Genomic DNA, 18893 nt, shown 5'->3' on the forward strand with positions numbered 1-18893 from the left:
GTATCTTTGCTCTGCTTTTCATTCACAGAAGTCTTTTCTGAAATGTCTGTTCCCTGTTTGGAAAGCACTCCAGGCTGCTGTGTGAAAATCCAGAAGAGAGGAGCATTCCAGCTGTGTAGGGCAGGATTGTGCTTTTGCTGCAGTGTAACAACACTAAACATAAGTTTGTTTCAGACAGCAGAATATCAGTGTTGGAGGTAGTGAAGTTGTCAGCCTCTCTCTGCCTTACCCTGACGGAGCCCTGGGGTGTGAGGGAGCTGGAAGGGCTCCGTGTGTCCAGTCTGAATGAACGTGCCTGTTCCGAGCTGCCTTGGCAGCCACCGCCCCCCTGGCACATGGGCTGGAGACACTGCTGGTTCTGATCCTGAAAGAAAAGTATTTTAAGGAACACTTGATTACAGTGCAGGGTGCTGTGCTGCTAAAAATGCCCATGGGATTAATGGATGGGAGAACAGGGATGGGAGAACCTGCCTGTGCAGGGACCAGGCTGTGCCTCTCCAGGGGGACACAGGGCTGGGCTTTGCAAGCCCGAGGTGTGGGAGGGCGTTTGGAGATGGTGCAGTCACAGCTCTGGGTTTGGGGGTTTGCTTGGGCTCTTGGGGTGTTCTCTGTTGTTGTTCCAAGAGCAGAGTGTGTGGGTTGGGGTTGTCACTGACCTTATGGAAAGCCCAGAGCTGAGCCCTTTGTCAGGTGTGTTTGGCCAGCGTCCCTCCCTCCTGCATCCTCGAGGGGTGGCTGTGCAGCACCCAGGGCTTGTTCAGCACCAGCAGGATGGTGCCTCTGCTCCCTGGGAGGGCTGCAGTCCCTCCCAGAAAACAAGGAGCTGTACAGTGTTCCCTGGAATGATCATCAGCTTCCTGCAGGCTTGTGCAGCACAGCTGTGAAGGGTTGTGTCTCCCACAGGTGAAGGAATCGGATGGTGTGGTTAACGATGAGCTGCCGAACTGCTGGGAGTGTCCAAAGTGCAACCACGCAGGGAAAACTGGAAAAGTGAGTTTAATGGGAATAAGTGGTGCTGGAATGACATACAAAATCTTAAGCATTCCCTCTGGCTGATAGATAGACTTTAGCCCAATACCAGCTTTTGATTTTGTGCTTAATTCAGGTTCTGTTCTTAATGGTGGGGGGGGGGGTGGAATGAGGTGATGATCTTTAGGGTCCCTACCAACCCAAACCATTCCAGGGTTATGTGGTTCATTCCATGATGATTTGAAGGAGACAAGCTCACAGCTTTCTGTTCTTTAGTAATTTTTGTGTACCTCTACCAACGCTTCACCCAGCACCTGGGGAATATTTAGGTTAGTTCTGTGCACTGCTACATGTTAATTTTGACAGTGAAAATTCCTGAAATTAAAAATTCACAAGCAATTATGCAAAACCTGGAGTGTCTGTTGGAATTAGTGAAACACTTTGTCTTTGTAGACTGAGACAGACACTCGCAAGTGTTTAGTTAGAAAAATAACCTCAGGAAAATTAAAACTTCTAACTCCTTACTAATAATTTTGAGTTAAAAAGTGACCAACCCAAAAGCATTGGAGTGGCAGCGTGAAGAGCTGGGAGATGCATAAGGTATAAAGTTGGGTTTGTGTTTGTGTCTCTCTGGCGTACAAGCAAAAGCGCGGACCAGGATTTAAATACGCGTCAAATCTCCCGGGCTCGCTGCTGAAGGAGCAGAAAATTAACAGAGACAACAAGGAAGTGCCAGATGCTGCCAAACGGAAAGGGGACTGCGAGGAGACCCCCAGGAGGAAATCAGAGGAACATTCCAAGAAGGCTCCGGTTGACTCCATCCTGAGGAGAAAGTCTGACGAGGTGCATCTGTGGAGGAAACGGAAATTCGAGAAGTCCCAGGAACCCACGATGAGGAAGCGGGTAAGGCACAGCCCCTGCTGCTGGCTCTGCACAGGGCCTGGCCTGCTTGGGGCTGCTGGCTCTGCTCTCCTGGCTTCGAGCTCATCCCCAGATCCCAGATTGTTCCCAGAGGAACTGGGATTTTTTTTACTGTTCTGGTAAAAGCTGCCGGTCTGACAGGACAGTAGCTTGAACAGGGACACTCAGGTTGATGTTCAGAGGCTGATAACACTGGGCTATGGCTGTTGTTTTATTCAAGATACTGGAAAACCCACTTTAACTGAAAAGTCTTTACAAGGTGCTCAGAGTGGGAACAAGGTGAAAATCAATTTTTCATGGAAGCCTTTTCAGGTGTCTCCACATGGTGGCGCCTGGCAGCTGTTTTGGGGCTGGTTTGGGGCTGTGCCACCCTGGGAAGCCTCTGGAAAGGACACCTTGGGGTGCCTGCAGAGAGCAGGAGCTGCTCCCAGCAGTTGTGTAGACAACTTGGCCCTGAACACGACAGTCAGAACTCTCAGGCCAGGCGGGGACACTGAATTTTCATCTAGATTCCAAAATGTGGTACTTGGGATCTGCAGAAATGCTGGTTTGCAGAGGCAGAAATGAGGGCTCCAATTTACTGTGTCTCATGACTAAAGTGGCTGATGGCTGTAAAATCAGAATCAGTGGCTGGACTGGTGTTGTCTGTCAAGCTCCCAGGGGTGGGAGTCAGTCAGTCCTGCAAGGCTGGACAGTGGGAATGCTGCAGGATGGCAAATGGAGGGATTTGGGCTGCTTTGGTGGAGAGAGAGCAAAATTCACAGTAGCAGTTCCTGCATAGCTGCTTGCTGGCCATGCTTTCCTTTTCCCATCCCTTTGGATTCCCCCCAGTGAGGAAGGCACTGTGGGTCACCACACAACACAACAAATGTGTTTGGGCTTTTTACTTTTTTTCCGACAGCTAAAACTTGGAGAAGAAAACTTTATCCCATTTACATCTTGAAATTACAGAGTGTCTCTCTCTTATGGAAACCTTTAACTCCAGGATAGTTCAGTTGAACCATCTGGGTTTATAGTTTCTCTTCTGGTGTCCTGTATTAAAATAGAGCAGCCAGTTGTGTTTTGATGACCCAAGGAATAAAAATCTGTTCCTGTACTGATGTTTGGCCCTCCCTGTATGGTTGAACATTGCCCCAGTCACACAGCCCCTCAGCAGCCTGTGCCACAGCACATCCTGGAGTCCCTGCTCCCCCCAGGGACATCCTCACAGTGCTGCCCTCACAGCCTGGCATGATCACAGAATGCCAGTGCCTGTAAGCAGAGCACCCATCAGTGCCCTGTGTGAGGGGTGTTGGGAGCTGCACTGGCCTGGTGCAGTAATGTTTTATTCTAACCTGTCATTAACTTACTGGGACTTCTGCCTTTGTAATATGTTAATTTAAAGGCAGGGTGATCAGCTTTCTCCACCATGCACCGTGGCCTGAAACTTGGGAACACAGCCACTGCCCTGCTCCAGTTTATTGGGAAAGCGAAAGCAGGAGCCCTCTGACACAACAAGTGTGCTCACAGCAGTTCCCTCTCCTTGCCAGTCCAGCTCTCCTTATTAGAGCTTTTCCATTTTAACAGCTGCTGACTTCTTTCTTGCTTGTGGTGATCAGATTAGGCTTGAAGCCTTCCCGGGCCTCGGTTTTTGTCTCTCACACAGCCTGGTGAATTGGAGGGGGTGTAAGAGGGGGGGAAGAGTGCAGAGCAGTTTGTTGGGAGCAGGAACTGGGGCAGGAGGAAGGTCCTGTCACATTCCCTGTTTTGCAGGGATTGGAGAGGATGGCCAGAGTTTGGTTGGGGGTAAAGGAGCATCTAAAGCCTCTAAAGGAGGCTCGGTGTGTCCAGCAGCTGGGATGGCAACTGTGATCCCAGAGGTTTTGGGAATGGTCCTTCTAACCATGGTCTGAGGGCACTTGGGCAGTGTTTATGTGGGTGCCCAGTGGATGTGGCTCAAGCCTGGGTTCTTGTGGCCTGCTGGGGACAAAGCTGTCCATGGTGTGCTGCTGATCTTCTGTGTGTAAATGTTCCACTCGGAGATAGGCAAAGCCCTGGAGTGTGCAGGAATCTGCAGGGTGAATCAGTACATTTGTCACTCCTGGAGTCCAGTGAGCCAATAGCTGGACTCCTCATCCCTGCTGCCTCTTGAACTCGATGACTTGATACCTTTGGCCGGTGCTGGGATGGGGCTGGGCTGGGTGGGGCCCGGTGCTGGCAGGGGGCCCGGGCAGGGCTCCTGTGCGGAGCATCCGCATGGAAGCGCTGCTGGAGCCTGCGGAGCTCCCACAGTCAGCCCCCGTCTCTCCTTCCAGCGGCGATCGTGGAAGGCCCCGGATGACCGAACTGCCATGATCAAACCCCTGCGGCGCCTCAAGCAGGAGCCCGAGGACGAGCTGCCAGAAGCACCCCCCAGGTCCAAGGATAGCGACCAGTCTCGCTCCAGCTCGCCCACGGCAGGGCCCAGCACGGAGGGCGCCGAGCCCAGGGACAAGAAGAAGTTCAAGATGAGGAGGAAAAGGCGGCTTCCCAATAAAGAACTGAGCAAGGAGCTCAGCAAAGAGCTTAACCAGGAGATCCAAAAAACCGAGAACAGCCTTGCCAATGAGAACCACCAACCCATCAAATCTGAACCGGAGAGCGAGAACGAGGAACCCAAGCGTGCGTTGAACAACAGCGAGAGACTCCATAGGTTCAGCAAAGGGTTGAACGGGACTCCCCGGGAGCTGAGGCACCACCAGCTCATGCCCAGCCTGCGCAGCACCCCCCGGGGCATCGCCCGGCCCCCGCCCTCGCTGTCGCCCCCCAAGTGCATCCAGATGGAGCGGCACGTCATCCGGCCTCCTCCCATCAGCCCCCCTCCGGACTCGCTCCCCCTGGATGACGGGGCGGCCCACGTGATGCAGAGGGAAGTCTGGATGGCTGTCTTTAGCTACCTCAGTCATAGAGACTTGTGCATCTGTATGAGAGTTTGCAAGACCTGGAACAGATGGTAAGGAGGGCGGGACGCGAGGTGTGGTGGGGTGATGGAGGCACAGGTGTCTCCTGGGGAGGGCTGGGGGCTGTCCTTGGAGCTCTGGGGAGCCGGGCAGAAGGGGTGACCAGCAGAAGTGTCAGGTTTCACGTTGCTTTCTCAGAAACAGCAGTTCCCGGCATTTCTGGTGGAGCTGTGTGTGTCAGACTCGGCGTCAGCCTGCCAGGCTCCAGAGCAGCCTGTGCTGGAGTCAGACACCGCAGTGCTCCTGCTGCTGGAACAGCCAGGCTGGCTCAGTCTTGGTGTCATTCTGCCCCAGGACTTCCTGTCTGCCAGCATTTGTGCAGTTCAGTTATTAAAGACCTACTGAGATAGTGAGGATCTCACCGTGTGCTCCTCACAAGGGCTGTGCTGATTGTCTCCCTGCGGAGGGTACGTGGAGAGCCGGCCTGTTCCCCGCTCCCTGTGCCAGCAGAGCACGTTCTGCAGGAATCCTTTGTTGATGGTGTTTGCTCACAGCGTGTCCCTCGTGCTCGGGTACTGTGTGGCCCTGACACAGCTGTGGCTGCACAGCAGCAGCAGAAGCTTTAGTGCAGATTTACAGGTTTCAGTGACCCCTCAGAGAAGCCTTGTGGCTCTGGTGACTCCTGTCCCACGTTCCTGCTGTGCACAAGGACAGACAGACTGGACCAGGCTCCTTTCCAGCACAGCCTGCTAACAGAACACACAAAGTAGAGAGGCTGATAATTCAGTGTGAGGTGATGTGTGTGGAGTGTCTTCTCCGTGGGCTGCTTGGTGTCACTGAGACCTGCCAAATGTATTTTCTACTTAAATACAGTATTTGCTAATAGAAAAAAAATGAAGAAAATGCAGACTCCTGCACACTCATCAGGACTTGGTGTTGTTGCCCTTAGAAACCCATAAAGAGCAAAAAGATACATAATTCACATGGATAGGGAAATCACAAACACACAACAGGAGAGGGAGGATTTGTTTTCCCAAATCTACTCGTTTTAAGTAAGGAAACCACAGAGGAAATGGGGATATTATTTAAATCAGACTTCATAGTCAAAACATAAGGAAAGAGTGGTGACTTGTCTTCAGGCTATAAAATGGATTTTAGTAAGTGCTGGGATGACTTAAAATGGGATCCAAAGTTGTTGACACTTGTAAATTCTGTGGATATAATTCCATGCTTTATTGCAGGATATATTTGATGGAGAAACTTGAAACTTATGTAACATTGTGTGGGGTTGTGTTTATCTTTGCAATACTTGGCCTTATTTTTGCAATTTTCAGTTAAATGCTGTAGTTTTTCCTACTGTTTAATGACACCTTTTAAAGCCTGACCAAAATCCAAACAAGTGCCAAATTAAGTGCTGTTGGCTTTTTTTCTTTTTGGGTAGGTGCTGTGACAAAAGATTATGGACCAAAATAGATTTAAACCATTGTAAATCCATCACTCCACTTATGCTTAGTGGCATTATTAGGAGACAGCCTGTAACCCTTGATCTTAGCTGGACAAATATATCTAAAAAGCAGCTGAGTTGGCTTATCAACAGACTGCCAGGTAAGTGATGTGTTTTCATCACCAAATCACAAACCAGTTTGTATAACAAACCAGTCTGTATCTAAACTGCAACCTCTGGGGAAAGTCTCCAGGGACTGGGGTGCCCTAGAAGAGGAGTAGACTCTACTAGGAGGGCCGGAGATATGTAAGAATGAATTATCAGTGGGTTAAAATGAACCGAAATTTTTCTGACTACTTGACATGGTCAGTTAAAATAATTTGAGGCAGGTCTTGCCCAGTAAGTAATGAATGCCGCTGTGGAAAGGGGCTGAGGGGACTGGGAGGAGGAGTGAAGTTCCAAGTGGTGGGACAGATGGAGAGCTGGGCAGGAGGAGGGACCTGGTGAGAGCAGCCTGGGGATGCCAGTGGAGGTCGCTGGGATGTGCCCGGGAAGGTCCCAGTGCTCCAACCTGTTCTGTGTCTGCAGGTCTGCGGGACCTGCTGTTATCAGGGTGCTCATGGATAGCAGTGTCGGCACTTTGTAGCTCCAGTTGTCCCTTGCTGCGAACTCTGGACGTGCAGTGGGCAGAAGGACTGAAAGACGCACAAATGAGAGACCTCCTGTCCCCGCCCACGGACAACCGGCCAGGTAAGGGCAGGAGGAGCCCGGGAGCCCCGTCCCACCCCCGGGGCCTGTTCTGTGCTTAGTCCCCCTTGGAGCAAATGGGCAGGAGCCCCCACAGCCGAGCCCTGAAAGGCTGGGTCCGTGCTGCCCCTCGGGGAGTTCGAGGCAGTGACTTGCAACACCTCTGGCTGGAGCCCTGGGGTGACAGGGATGTTCTGTGGCTGCTGAGCCATCATCTGAGCCACTGTGCTGGTTTTCTGTCTGACTTTCTTCTCTTCAGGCTGCAACGGGTGTACTTTAGAGAGTATGGAAACACTTTCTTCCAGTTCAGGGAAGGAGCAGTTCTGTGGGTCATGCCACATTCGCCCGGATTTCAGCTCAGGTGAAATTTTGAGCAAATCGGATCTGCTTTCTGGCATGCACTGCACAGCCTACTGCTTATTCCCGACTTGTAATTCCGCTGGGCCCCTGCAGTTACTTTCATCCCTTTTGTTTTGAGATCAGGAGGTGGTTTTGTCCACATGCCTGTTCCAAAAATAGACAAGCGTTCCTGCTGATGTTCCCTCCAAAGCTCCAGACAGGCAAAAGCGTCTGAAGTTGACCCAGGGCAGCAGTGTTGTGTGTCACGGTGCATTTCATAGAGGCCTGCGGATGTTGGCAGCACGGGGTGGGGCTCGTGGGAGTGACCGGCTGCCTCTTCTCCGCAGGTCAGATCGACAACCGGAGCAAGCTACGGAACATCGTGGAGCTGCGCCTGGCCGGGCTGGACATCACGGATGCTTCGCTGCGGCTGATCATCAGGCACATGCCCCTGCTCTCCAAACTCAATCTCAGTTACTGTAACCACGTGACAGATCAGTCTATTAACCTGCTGACCGCCGTCGGAACCACCACGCGGGATTCGTTAACGGAAATTAATTTATCAGGTAAGGGATGTGGGGGAGGGAACTGCCAGGGCATCCCAGCTGTGAGGGGGGTTGGGCCCAGCCCTGCCCTGCTCCTGGTGTGATGTGCTGCTGGTGGAAATGGCCCCGCGGCTGCCAGGAGCCGTTGTGTCCACGCTCATCCTCCCGGGGGGATTTGCTGCACATCTGCGCTGCCTGGCTTGATCCCATGGGTTACACAACAGCTGGGGGATGGGGATGGAGCTGGTGGGGATTCCTCGTGCTGGAGGAAAAAATCAGTGCTGAATTCCTCCCCTCTGCTCTCCCCAGACTGCAATAAGGTCACTGACCAGTGCCTGTCTTACTTCAAACGTTGTGGGAACATCTGCCAGATCGACCTGAGGTACTGCAAGCAGGTGACGAAGGAGGGCTGTGAGCAGTTCATAGCAGAGATGTCCGTGAGCGTCCAGTTCGGGCAGGTGGAAGAAAAACTTCTGCAAAAACTGAGTTAGTTAAAGGACTCGTGTAAATACTGGGGCGAGGGGGGGAAGGGACTAAGAACACGTAGGGATTTTATTTTCAATTGGGAACTTGGAATATCAGAAAATGCCGCGATTGGATTTTACAACTCTTGTTGAGGAGAGAACAACGTGAAACTACCCATGTTAAGAATTTCAACTTGTGCCACTAATTCAGTCCACCTGGGATGACCTGCACTGGCTCTTATGCAAATTCATAAGGCGACTGTTACCGATGATAATTGTTCACACCTGGAAGAAGACTGAGCTCCAAGAAATACTGTTATTTAAAGTACCACAGCATGTGCTTGGTAGTGTAAATTTGATTTCTGCTTTTCATTTCTTAAAACAAGAAAAAAAAAAAGTTGGTGTCATTTAAGTGGACCACGCACTGCATTTCTGCCTTCTTAACACGTTTTGTTTTGTTACATCTTACATTATGCAGAACTATTTTTGTACAAAAATTGTTTAAAAATTATTTATGCAATGTTTGAATGCATTACCAGTGTTTCGGTTTTGATTGCCAATTTTTATCTTTACTTATGGTAGGCGAGAACTTAACCTATACTTCGTAGGCAGTATCTATCTACAAACGTGCCCAGGTCAGGAAAAGTAGGTTCATACTTTCAACTTAAAGCATGTTTTAATGGAAGTTTATATCCTGCTTTGTATACTTCAGAAGTGACATAAGCATGTTGTGGAAATAAGGTGTAAATTATAGTTGAAGTAAAACACTTTTATCTGTATAGAAATCACCTTTTTCTCAAAATTTTAAAAAAATTCCAATTTCAGCTTTTGCACATAGGAGGGTTTCACTCTGTAGCATGAGCTCTTGTACTCAATATAAAATTAATTTATACAGTGAGTCCAGCAGTAGAATAAATGGTCAAACGTAGTCTCTCTTTCTTTGAAGTGTGAGTTGAGTTCTCATTTAAGGTTTATAACATGGTTATTTCCTGATTGTAAAATTCTGCATTCATAAGTGCCATTGTTGTACGGTGTTGTTTTCGTAGACCTTCCTGATGCAGTTTTACCTTTGTTGAATTTGTATAAACAATTGTACAAAAACAGGCGCTGGCTTTGTGCATTTCTGTCAGGGTTGGGGGGGTGTGGCTGCAGGGAGCTCTGGCCCAGGGCTCTGAGCATTGTCCAGGGCATTGTTACATCCATGGTTCTGCCCAGATCAGGCTCCAGGAGCACTGACAGCTTGAGAACATTAAAACTGGAGCTGAGGAACCCCCAGCACTGCCTGGGCTGAGTAAGAAAAGAGACAGAGGCTGAGAGAGCCCATCACCCATCTTTATTGAGTTCGAGTGGCTAATGAGCAGCATGGAAATAACACAGAGGGCATGTCTGTCTTCATTAGCCTCCCCTCTGGACAGACTCCAGGAATTAAGTACCTTTAAAAAGTTACTTCTAAAAAATAAAGCCATTGAGAGGTTTGCTCCCTTCTGAAAAATACCCAGTAGAGCTTGGAGCTGTGTTTTGTGTGAGGAGGAGTTATTTTCTCTCTTCCAAGCCAGCTTAAGGATTCACAAAAATAAGAGCAGGTGCCAGTGCAGCAAAGGTCCAGTTCTCGGGTTCTGCACCCTCAGCCAGCACAGCCTTGGCTCTGGAACTTTGCTGCCATATGGGAAATCAAAGAAACTGTACATTTTTTAACCAACTCAAAGAACAACTGGACACACATGGTCCTTCCTCACCTCTTTTTTACGGTGAACTTTTCCCAGTCGTGGCCATGCTTGGTCACAGGCGTCCTGTTCTCACCTCCAGCACAAGCTCCTCTTGCTGCTCCCTTCCCCAGGTCATTGCTCACAGACATCCTACAGGGACCCTTACAATGCCTGCTCCAAGAGGACCTGGAGCCCAGCTCATGGCACAAAGCTCAGCCTGACCCTGGGCCAAGGGCTGGCAGCAATATGGGGCCCTCAGCAGCCCCTGGGAAGCTGGTTTGGGTGACTTGGCTTTGGGTGAAAGTCCATGAACAGGAGATTTTAAACAAAAACTGTCCCTGTTCCTGCCTCCCTCTCCCCAGTTAAGGTTAGTAACGCTGTACATTCCACGTTAGCAGCAAGGAGCTGGTGCCCCCGGTCAGGATTCACAGTAACATCAGGCTGTCGGCACATGGAGTACAATCATCACAGATCAATAGTTACAACAGGCATGAGCGGATTAAGGACCACGCTAACATGGTTTACTATAGTACCCCTTCTTAAAAAAATAGCTTATTCCTAAACTAAAAACCACTTAGTAACTGGTTTTTGGAACCCACCAGGCAGAGCCCAGTGCGGCCCCTGAGCCCTGCAGAGTGATGGAGTGTTTTGTACACTGACAGAGAACAGCCAAGACAGCACACGTGTCATGACAGACATTCAGAGGGAGCAATCAGCATAAAGCAAGATTGCTTAAGGGCTTCTGTGCGGGAACAGTTCATGGCAGTGCTTCCTAAGCTGTGTCCGACACCAGCAGGCAGCCGGGCTGTCGGAACAGATACATTCTATCATTAGGGAAAGGCTGAATAATCAACTGATATATTCATTGCTTCTAATGCACTAGACAACACCACAGGCTAACAGGCTCAAGCAGAGGTGTTTGCTGACCACTTGCCGAGTGCTGAATGCGTAAGGACAGGTGAGATTCTTCAGAAGAGAGCAAGAACTGCTGTAAACAGTTTGACTCCAACAATCTGTGGGGCTGTAAGGTCAGTGGGGCAGCACCTGGGCCTGCCCAGCCCTGCGCTGCAGGAGCTGCTTGAAAAACCTTTCACCACCTTCTACATCTTGATGTTGAAAAGGCCGAGTTTAACCAAACCGACAAAGCTGCCCCAAGGCCCAGCACTCCTGCCCACAGGAATCCTGCCCACAGGAATCCTGCCCGGGGCACTGGGGGCAGGGCTGGGTTAGGATTTGAAGACGTGCACGGCCCGCACGACGTACTGCCGGCAGATGGGGCACTCGCTCATCCTCTTGCCGCACTTGGTGCAGGTGACCATGTGGCCGCACTCCAGCAGCACGCAGTCGATCACCGCGTCCATGCAGATCCGGCACAGGCTGTCGTCGTCCTCGTTCAGCTGCATCCTCTCCCCCTCTGCAAACCAACAGAGAGGGATGTCACGGCTCTGGGCCCTGCAGAGCCAGGGCAGTTCCAGCCCAGCCATGCTCCATCCCCTCACAAGACCTTTTTTAACCCCCAGTATGAATTAATCTATATTCCTCCACAAAGAAGCAAAGAAATAACAACTAGAAAGCCCCTCAAGTGAACATCCAATATTTGGCTTCATTCTTTAAACTCAAGAAACTGTTCTCAATTCAGAATGTAATGACTGCGAAATAACGTGCTGGATTAAAATTCAGCATGTTGGTTTTCCATGTCGGAGCTCACTGTTTGGCAGAACACTTTCCTCAGAAGATTAAACACAATAATAATAAAGCAGACTACGAAGTAGAAGCCTTAAGTAGGCCATAAAGGTGGCAGAAGTGAGTAAAACCTGTCAAGTTTCATTGCATATAGTCACCATCCCCATCAATAACTGAACATTCCATCAGATCATGGCAAAAAAAGTAAGCCTTAAGTTTCTAGTTCTTTTCCCAAGTTTTGTGTAAGCAAGAATTGGTCTGAGGACAAATTACACAAGTGAAAGACTCCAACTGCTCTGTGGAGCAGTGGGCAGAACGGCAGCCACTGAGCTGCAGCCACAGAACAACCTTATGAAAATGTACACTGACAGAGAACAACGCACTTGGACTTTGGTTACTGTCCATTTTAATTCTGCAGTAACAGACCTAAAGTGCCCTGATCTGCACAGCTACAGAGCAGCTCTGGCTAATGCCCTGTAAAACCCAGCAAAGCACAGGGAGGGTGCCAAGTTCCACTTCTCTGAGGAACCAGTTCTCAGTTGCACAATTTTACCTTCACTGTGAAAGCTGAGCTCTCCAAGCTTTGGAATAAAGTCTCAAAAAAACAGCACAATCCTGGAAAGCTTTGTTTAATTACTACAGCCATGTTCAGCTACTCTAGGGGCACCCTGCATTGTTAAAACACATTTTCCAGGTGTTCCAGCAGAGCAGACAGAGGTCAGATACCAAGTCCTTCCACTGGCAGAACCAAACCAGAAACTGGAAACCAGAAACTCAGCAGTCTTAAGAAAGCAGAAATAAAGTATAAACCTACGTGTCTTGTGGTTCTCCTCACTCTCTCTGTATAGTCTGCTCACTTTTTCCACAAGTTCCCATTTTTCACAGCATCCTGAGTAGTTGACAAAATTGCAGGCGAGGATTTCCTTCAGCTGCCGAACGCTCAACCCTTCGATGTCCTCCAGACTGGAGATGTCAGACAGGGAGGCCCTCGCTCTCTTCCTGCCCAGCCCCGGGGTCTGAAACACATCAGTTGTGTGGTTTTAACTGCCCTGGTTACTTCAGAGCACGTGAAGCTGCAGCAGCTTGGCTAAAGTTTAATTCTTTTGGAAGCCAGTGTGTGCAGACATTCATTGCTAGACACAGCAAACTCTGGAAGAACCAGAGCAAGAGGCCAAATGTTGGCAGATATAAAACATTTTATGGTGTCACATGCCAAAAATCTATTCTTTGGATATCTCACCTGCTCTTCAGCACTTTCTTCTTCTTCATTATTTACAGATGTTTCAGTTTGTCCCTGTGTACAAAATGAAACTCATCAGGATAAAACCCCATGTTATTCCCTTATAAAACACTTTCCTTCCTTCCAAGGTGATCTCAGGTGACACTGAAATGACATTTTGAAGTTCCAGTTGCTACTAATCATTCCAGGTTTAACTCACTTCTGACATGAACTACGAATCTTTGGTAATTATCTCCAGCTTTCAGATGCAGGGTGCAAAAGGCATTTTTCCTGCCCCTCCAAACTGTATCAATTGGTGTCTTATTTTAAATTGATACATAACTATTAAAGAAAATATATAAAATAAAGCAATGCTATTGCATAAAACATGCTAACCACTGTACCCGTGAAGGTGTTCCACTTCCTGTGCTCCCCCTTCTGCTGGCAAGTTCTCCTGGGTTTGACATGGATACAGAGGTGGAAAAGGGATGGGTGAAAAAGCCCGAGCTCTGTGACCGTGACGAGCGCAAGCTGCCAGCGTCCATGTCCTGCTCTGCCCCCAAGCCATGGTGGCACAGCACCAGGTCCACCAGGTCTTCCTTCTCCCTGCAGGTGTCAGTGGGGATGTTCCTGAGGATCAGGTACTGGCGCAGATCCTTCACTTTCAATCTCATGAGCTGAGGGCGCTGGAAGGCCGTTTCTTGCAGCAAGTGACAAGTGGAACATCTTCTGAGATTCTCTTGTAGGACTGAACAAACTGAGCAAAAATCCTTTTTGCAGTCACAACACACGTGCTGAGGGGAAAGGAGGGAACCATTCAGCTCTGCGTCACGGGAAACAAATCCAGGCCCTGCTCTCTGCTTCTCCAGGCTACAGAATTTCCTATTCGCTCTTGCACTGTCAGTTATGACAGACATAACTTTTAAGATTTAAATACTGACAACTGCCCTGTCAGTTTTGCAAGTGTTCCAAGGAAGTCCCTTGCTCTTCTGGCACTACTGAGGCTGATTTGAGGTTTCAGTGAAAAATATTATGAATAAACTAATAAAGTACTCAAGCTGTAGTTTAGACAACAAACAAAACTAAAACTAATTTTATGGTCTGTTAAAATACTTCCGAATATACTGTCACTGCTCCTTTCATGTGTGTAAAACAACAGTAAAACCCCAAACTTAGGAGAACCTACTGCTTCCTCAACTGATTGCAAGAAGTCAAAGTAGGCTTCACATGTGTTGAATCACATGGGAGGGAAATACTCCCAAAAGCCCAGATGTCACTTCTGAAGAGAGCTTTGTTCAAAGGACTCACAATACACAAAAGCTAGAATAGACAAGACTGTCAGGTTCCAGCTGCTGTGAACAAACCCAAACTCCTCAAGGTTTTCAGGATTATAAATTAGGAGTGGTTTCAGAAACGTCCCCACACAACGCTTCATTCAACGAAGCCTTGCCATGCGAACAGAACACATAAGGGGAAAACAACACACAAACTGAGGGAAGAGGCTTCATCTGAAAGAGCTGCAGAGGATTAGGTGACTGAGGGGGGCAAAATAACAATCCTGGAAAGTTGTGATACACAGAAATAATAAAATATTTTCTTATCTCAGTTTTATTTATCTGCATTAACCCACCAACCTGCTGCCCAAAGAAAGAAGAGGCTGCTGGAGCACAACAGCCTTGAGCAGAACTAAAGCTGGTCAGGAAACAACCAGAACTGCATGAGAACTTCCAGAAAGAAACTCTAATACTGTATTGTGAGTTTTTAACTTTTCCATCATCCAGTTTGTTCACTCCAGTACTCAACCCTGTTTGGAGCCATCTTCAGAATCAGATTTGCTTTACTGTTCAAGATTCTGAAGGTACCACAAGTATCTTACAAATCAGAGCCCATTAATTTCCAGGCCAGCCCAGATCCAACATGTCACTGACTAATGAACATCAGATTTACTAACTCCTAATCCTGGTTGACAATAATTTCTTGTGACCCCAGAATAAGGCACTTCCTCCTTCCCTGAGGCCTGTATTTGCCTCAGGTTTCTGAGAAAAACACTCATCTCCCAGTATGCCACAGATGAGTTCAGAGGTGTAAAAATCCAGTGCAATAGGAAATATACTCACTTTTTTCCTGAAAACTGAGAAGGAAAGTCCACAGGCCTTGCAGACGATGTTGGTGCTGGCTGCAGCAGGAGCTGGATACGCTGAGAAGCCTGTGCTTGGTGTGAACCTGAAGGGGCCAGCACCTCCCCCAAAGCCAGCCTGCTGGCCACGCACTGCTCCCGTGCCCATGACTTCATTCAGCAACCCACAGCAGGAAGCCCACATGGAAGTAGCTCCCGCCTGAAAACATCAGAGAGCAAACAGAGAAGATCAGGATCTGGAAGCCCACATCAGATGGGACCTGCTGCTGAGGAGCTGCTTCACTCCATCTGTCGCCCTCCCGGGAGCACGTGGTGCCAATCCCGGAGCTCCGGGATCCCGGCACGCTCAGGCTGTGCCAGACCAGCTGAAATCCACAGTGGGAAAGATTTGCCTTTGCAGGCAAAGGGAGCTCACACTCACCACTCCTCTTCTGGAGAAATCCCCACAGAGAGAGGCAGCAGTTTGAGGAGTGATGCAACAGCAGAGCAAAGGAGGAGTGGCTGACAGCCCATTGCAGGTGAGGGGCAAACCCCGACTGGGGACAGGCAGAAACAGCAACTTCTCATGATTAATGCACAACTGTCCCTGCAGGATCTGCTCCAGAACTCACCCAGCTTTGCATGACTCACAACAAAACTCTCTCTAAAATAACATTCCTGGCTTTCAAACTTGAAAACCAACCTTTGGCAGAAGATAATTATGGTCTGGTTACACTGAGAAGGAAATATTTTTCAAGAGCTCCCTGCACCTCATTTTGTTGCCTTAGAGAATGTCTCACTAAAGTTAAAATAAATCTAAATAAACTTATTTTCTACTGATTGTATTTCAGTTTTGAGTCACATAATCTTAAAACAGCGGAAATTCTGAGCACATAAACAAAGTGCTACTTTTTATCCCTGGAAGCCTCAGGCACTTGATTCTCTATCAAAAGCTCATATTCTACTTAAAGGTGGAATTTGGACTCCAAGTTGGGCAGGTCACAAGTTTAATCACTGGCTCCCTGAGACCTGCTAGAAAAAACATGAGGGGCAAACAATCACATCAGGTTCTCCCTGAAAGGAAACTGAGGGCTACAACTTCCTTTACATACAATTATTTTTTCATACTTTTTTCTTTAACAGCTGTTCTCTTTTTCATTCCAGGGCACCAAGACAGAAAAAAAATGCTTTTGAGACTTTTAAATCTTGCTGTAAAACCCCAACCAACCAGAACACACACTTCAGCTGTGTAACGTGGTGCTTTAATTCCTGGTGTAACTACACTAATTTCTAGATGAAGCTGCACATTTGCCCTGAACTGAACACAATCCTCTTACATTTGTGGGAACTTAATGCCAGAATAATGGGGATGGGCCAGAACGTCTCCTTTCAAACCACAGAGCACAAAAGGTAAGAACAGGAGCTTCAGTTACAACATCAAATATACATTCTAATTAAATCTTCTCATCTGTTAAATCCACTCATCATTATGGGTATTTCAAGAGCAGAATTCATCCTGGTGAAGCAAGAACCCTCCGTGCCCTGGGCACCCCAGGAGAGCTTCCTCAGCTTCCTCCAGGGGATGAACTCCAGCAGCCCCTCCCTGACCCCCAGGGAGCTGACACAGCTCACTCCAGCCTGGAGCTGATATCCCAGACTCAAACTAAAGCTTGTTTTTTACTTCTCCATTATAAGCACTGTGGAAATGCATTAATATTCATTTTCCCTGGACAAAACATAATTATCCTGGTTTATTAGGCAAGAGGAATTAACTTTCCAGAAATACATCCTGAAAACCAATGACAGTTCAGTAGAGCTCTTCCATGTTTTAAAACATGGAAGTTCTGAAAAATACCTCTCATGTTAAGGGAAACCTGCAACACAACCATTCCTCTCATTCATCACCTCTTCAAAACTGAGGGGCTAATTATGTATCTAAAACATTTTAAAGCAGCCACATATAAATAACAGAAAAATAAAATAATGAACCAAAAGGATGTGTCAAAATTCAACTTCCATTTTACACAACTCACAGCAAGAGCAGCAGGACACACAATGACTAAAAGGACATGAGACATTTGATACCACAGCCCTGGCCTGAGTTTAACACCTGCTTCTTGGACTTATTTCATTCCAGAGCCTGTAACAACTGTTCAGACATCACTGTCAACACCAAACACAGATATTTTTAGGAACTTTTCGTTACCCATTTTGGACACACTAAAGTTGTTGGTATGAACAGAAAATCTCTTTATCTTGCTGCCAACCACTCACTTAAGGTGAAAGGCAAGGCTACGTGGGCATTTATTTTCTCCTTAGCCCATGTCACCTGCGGATTCCTTCTGTGCCCTCAGGTCATTAACTGATAATTGAATTACAGTGTCTAGACTCTCCATATTGCTCTGTAGAAGAAATGGCACCGTGCTGAAAAGCACCAACACAACACACAAATTAAGCATGCTAAGGCAAAAAATCCCCCCCTTAAGAATTAATCAAAACATTCCCAATTTCTGCACCAAAACCATCAGTCTCCATGGACAAGCTGCCATCGGTATTGTCCCTCTCCATACTTTATGTGCATCTCATAGGAGCAAAATCCAGCGTTCCAGCTTCTCTGCTTTAAGGGTGTTTAGTTACCTGACGAGGATTTCACCTGCTGCTCCTGACACACCTGGGCAACATGGGTGTGCTACCAAAGCCGCAGAACGACACGAGAGCGATGGGAGGGATTTATTTTTAATAATTTTAACTGAAACTTCCTCTTTGCACCCACCTTTGGACCAAGCAGAGCTTTTCCGGGACGGCCCAACAGCCCCGGGCGCGACGCGGCGCCTCAGGGGAGCGACCGGGGCTCCGGGAGCCGCCGCTGTGCCCCCCACAGGCCCGGCCCGGGCCCTGCCCGGCTGCTGACTCAGCGCGGGGCCCCTCGGCTCGGCGCTCCGGCCCGGGCCCCCCTCAGAGCGGGGCGGGACGGCGGCCGCGGCCTGAGGCGAGCCGGGAGGGGCGGCCCGGCCCGGACATCCCGCCGGGCTCCCGGCCCCGTCACCCTCCCCGCTTCGCCCCTTCCTCCTTCTTCCCTTGCTGGCAGAGGGAGAGACGCTTTCCCGGCTGGTCGCACCCCTCACCTTCACGGACCCCCCCCCTCACCTTCATGGCCGCTCCCGCCGCTCCCGCACCGTGTCGCCCCCGCCCCGCGCCGACCCCGCCGGGCCGCCGCTCGGAGGGCGGGCCCTGCCGCCGCGCCGCACACCATTGGCTGCCGCGCCGCCGCGCCGCGCGCCTATTGGCTGCTGCGCCCCGACGGCGAGCGGGAGCGACCAATGGGAGCAGAGGACACGGCGGGGCCGAGGGGGCGCCGGGGGAAATGCCCCGAGCGGGGCCGGGACACGCGGGGGCAGCGAGGGTGGCAGCGGTGGCGCAGGTGAGACACCGAGAGTGGCACCGGTGAGACACCGAGGGTGGCACACATGCAGTCACTGATAGGGGCACCGATGGTGGCTCCGAGGTGCTGCTGCCCCTCCACTCTGCCCTGGCACATCTGGAGCGCTGTGTGCGCTTCTCAGACAGGAGGGCAGGAGCTCCGGGACAGAGCCCAGCGGAAGGCACGGACACAGCGACGGCTCTGGAGCATCTCTCCTAGCAGGAGAGGCTGTGGGGGCTGTGTGCAGGAGAGGGGACTGAGAGGGGATCTCATCGATCCATGCCAACACCTCCAAGGGGTGCCAGGAGGATGGTGCCAGGCTCTTTTTGGTGGTGCTCAGTGACAAGATGAAGAGGAATGGCCATAAATGAAAACACAAGAAGTTCCACCTCCTCTTGAGG

General features: G+C 49.4%; 2 protein-coding genes across 8 annotated transcripts in view; one reads left to right on the forward strand and one right to left on the reverse strand.

Annotated features, from left to right (window-relative positions):
* The window catches only part of KDM2B (lysine demethylase 2B), a gene marked incomplete at its 5' end in the record, with an annotated part of 103802 nt that extends 94352 nt beyond the window's left edge, over positions 1 to 9450 (forward strand). For 2 of the 6 annotated variants that reach the window (XM_084217567.1, XM_084217566.1), the window contains 8 exons: positions 904 to 990; positions 1603 to 1872; positions 4185 to 4861; positions 6250 to 6413; positions 6841 to 7002; positions 7259 to 7360; positions 7686 to 7904; positions 8193 to 9450. In XM_084217567.1, coding sequence (XP_084073693.1) covers positions 904 to 990; positions 1603 to 1872; positions 4185 to 4861; positions 6250 to 6413; positions 6841 to 7002; positions 7259 to 7360; positions 7686 to 7904; positions 8193 to 8374 — 1863 coding nt within the window. In that variant the 3' untranslated portion in view covers positions 8375 to 9450. The remainder of the gene's footprint in view (positions 1 to 903; positions 991 to 1602; positions 1873 to 4184; positions 4862 to 6249; positions 6414 to 6840; positions 7003 to 7258; positions 7361 to 7685; positions 7905 to 8192) is intronic. The other 4 variants (XM_084217571.1, XM_084217570.1, XM_084217568.1 and 1 more) reach the window with 3 other exon arrangements.
* A 94-nt stretch (positions 9451 to 9544) lies between these two features.
* RNF34 (ring finger protein 34) lies at positions 9545 to 18302 on the reverse strand. Of its 2 annotated transcripts, XM_084217572.1 has the most exons (6): positions 18219 to 18302; positions 15073 to 15291; positions 13360 to 13749; positions 12977 to 13030; positions 12551 to 12752; positions 9545 to 11467 (listed from the first exon to the last, which is right to left on the reverse strand). In XM_084217572.1, the coding sequence occupies exons 1-6, from the start codon at positions 18222 to 18224 to the stop codon at positions 11280 to 11282; spliced, it is 1059 nt and encodes a 352-aa protein (XP_084073698.1). In that variant the 5' UTR covers positions 18225 to 18302; the 3' UTR covers positions 9545 to 11279. The 2 variants fall into 2 exon arrangements, with proteins under 2 accessions (XP_084073698.1, XP_084073699.1); XM_084217573.1 differs by lacking the exon at positions 12977 to 13030.
* Positions 18303 to 18893: the final 591 nt, after the last annotated feature.

This window comes from Fringilla coelebs (assembly GCF_963513975.1).
Source record: "Fringilla coelebs genome assembly, chromosome: 17".
NCBI classification, from domain to species: Eukaryota; Metazoa; Chordata; class Aves; order Passeriformes; family Fringillidae; genus Fringilla; species Fringilla coelebs.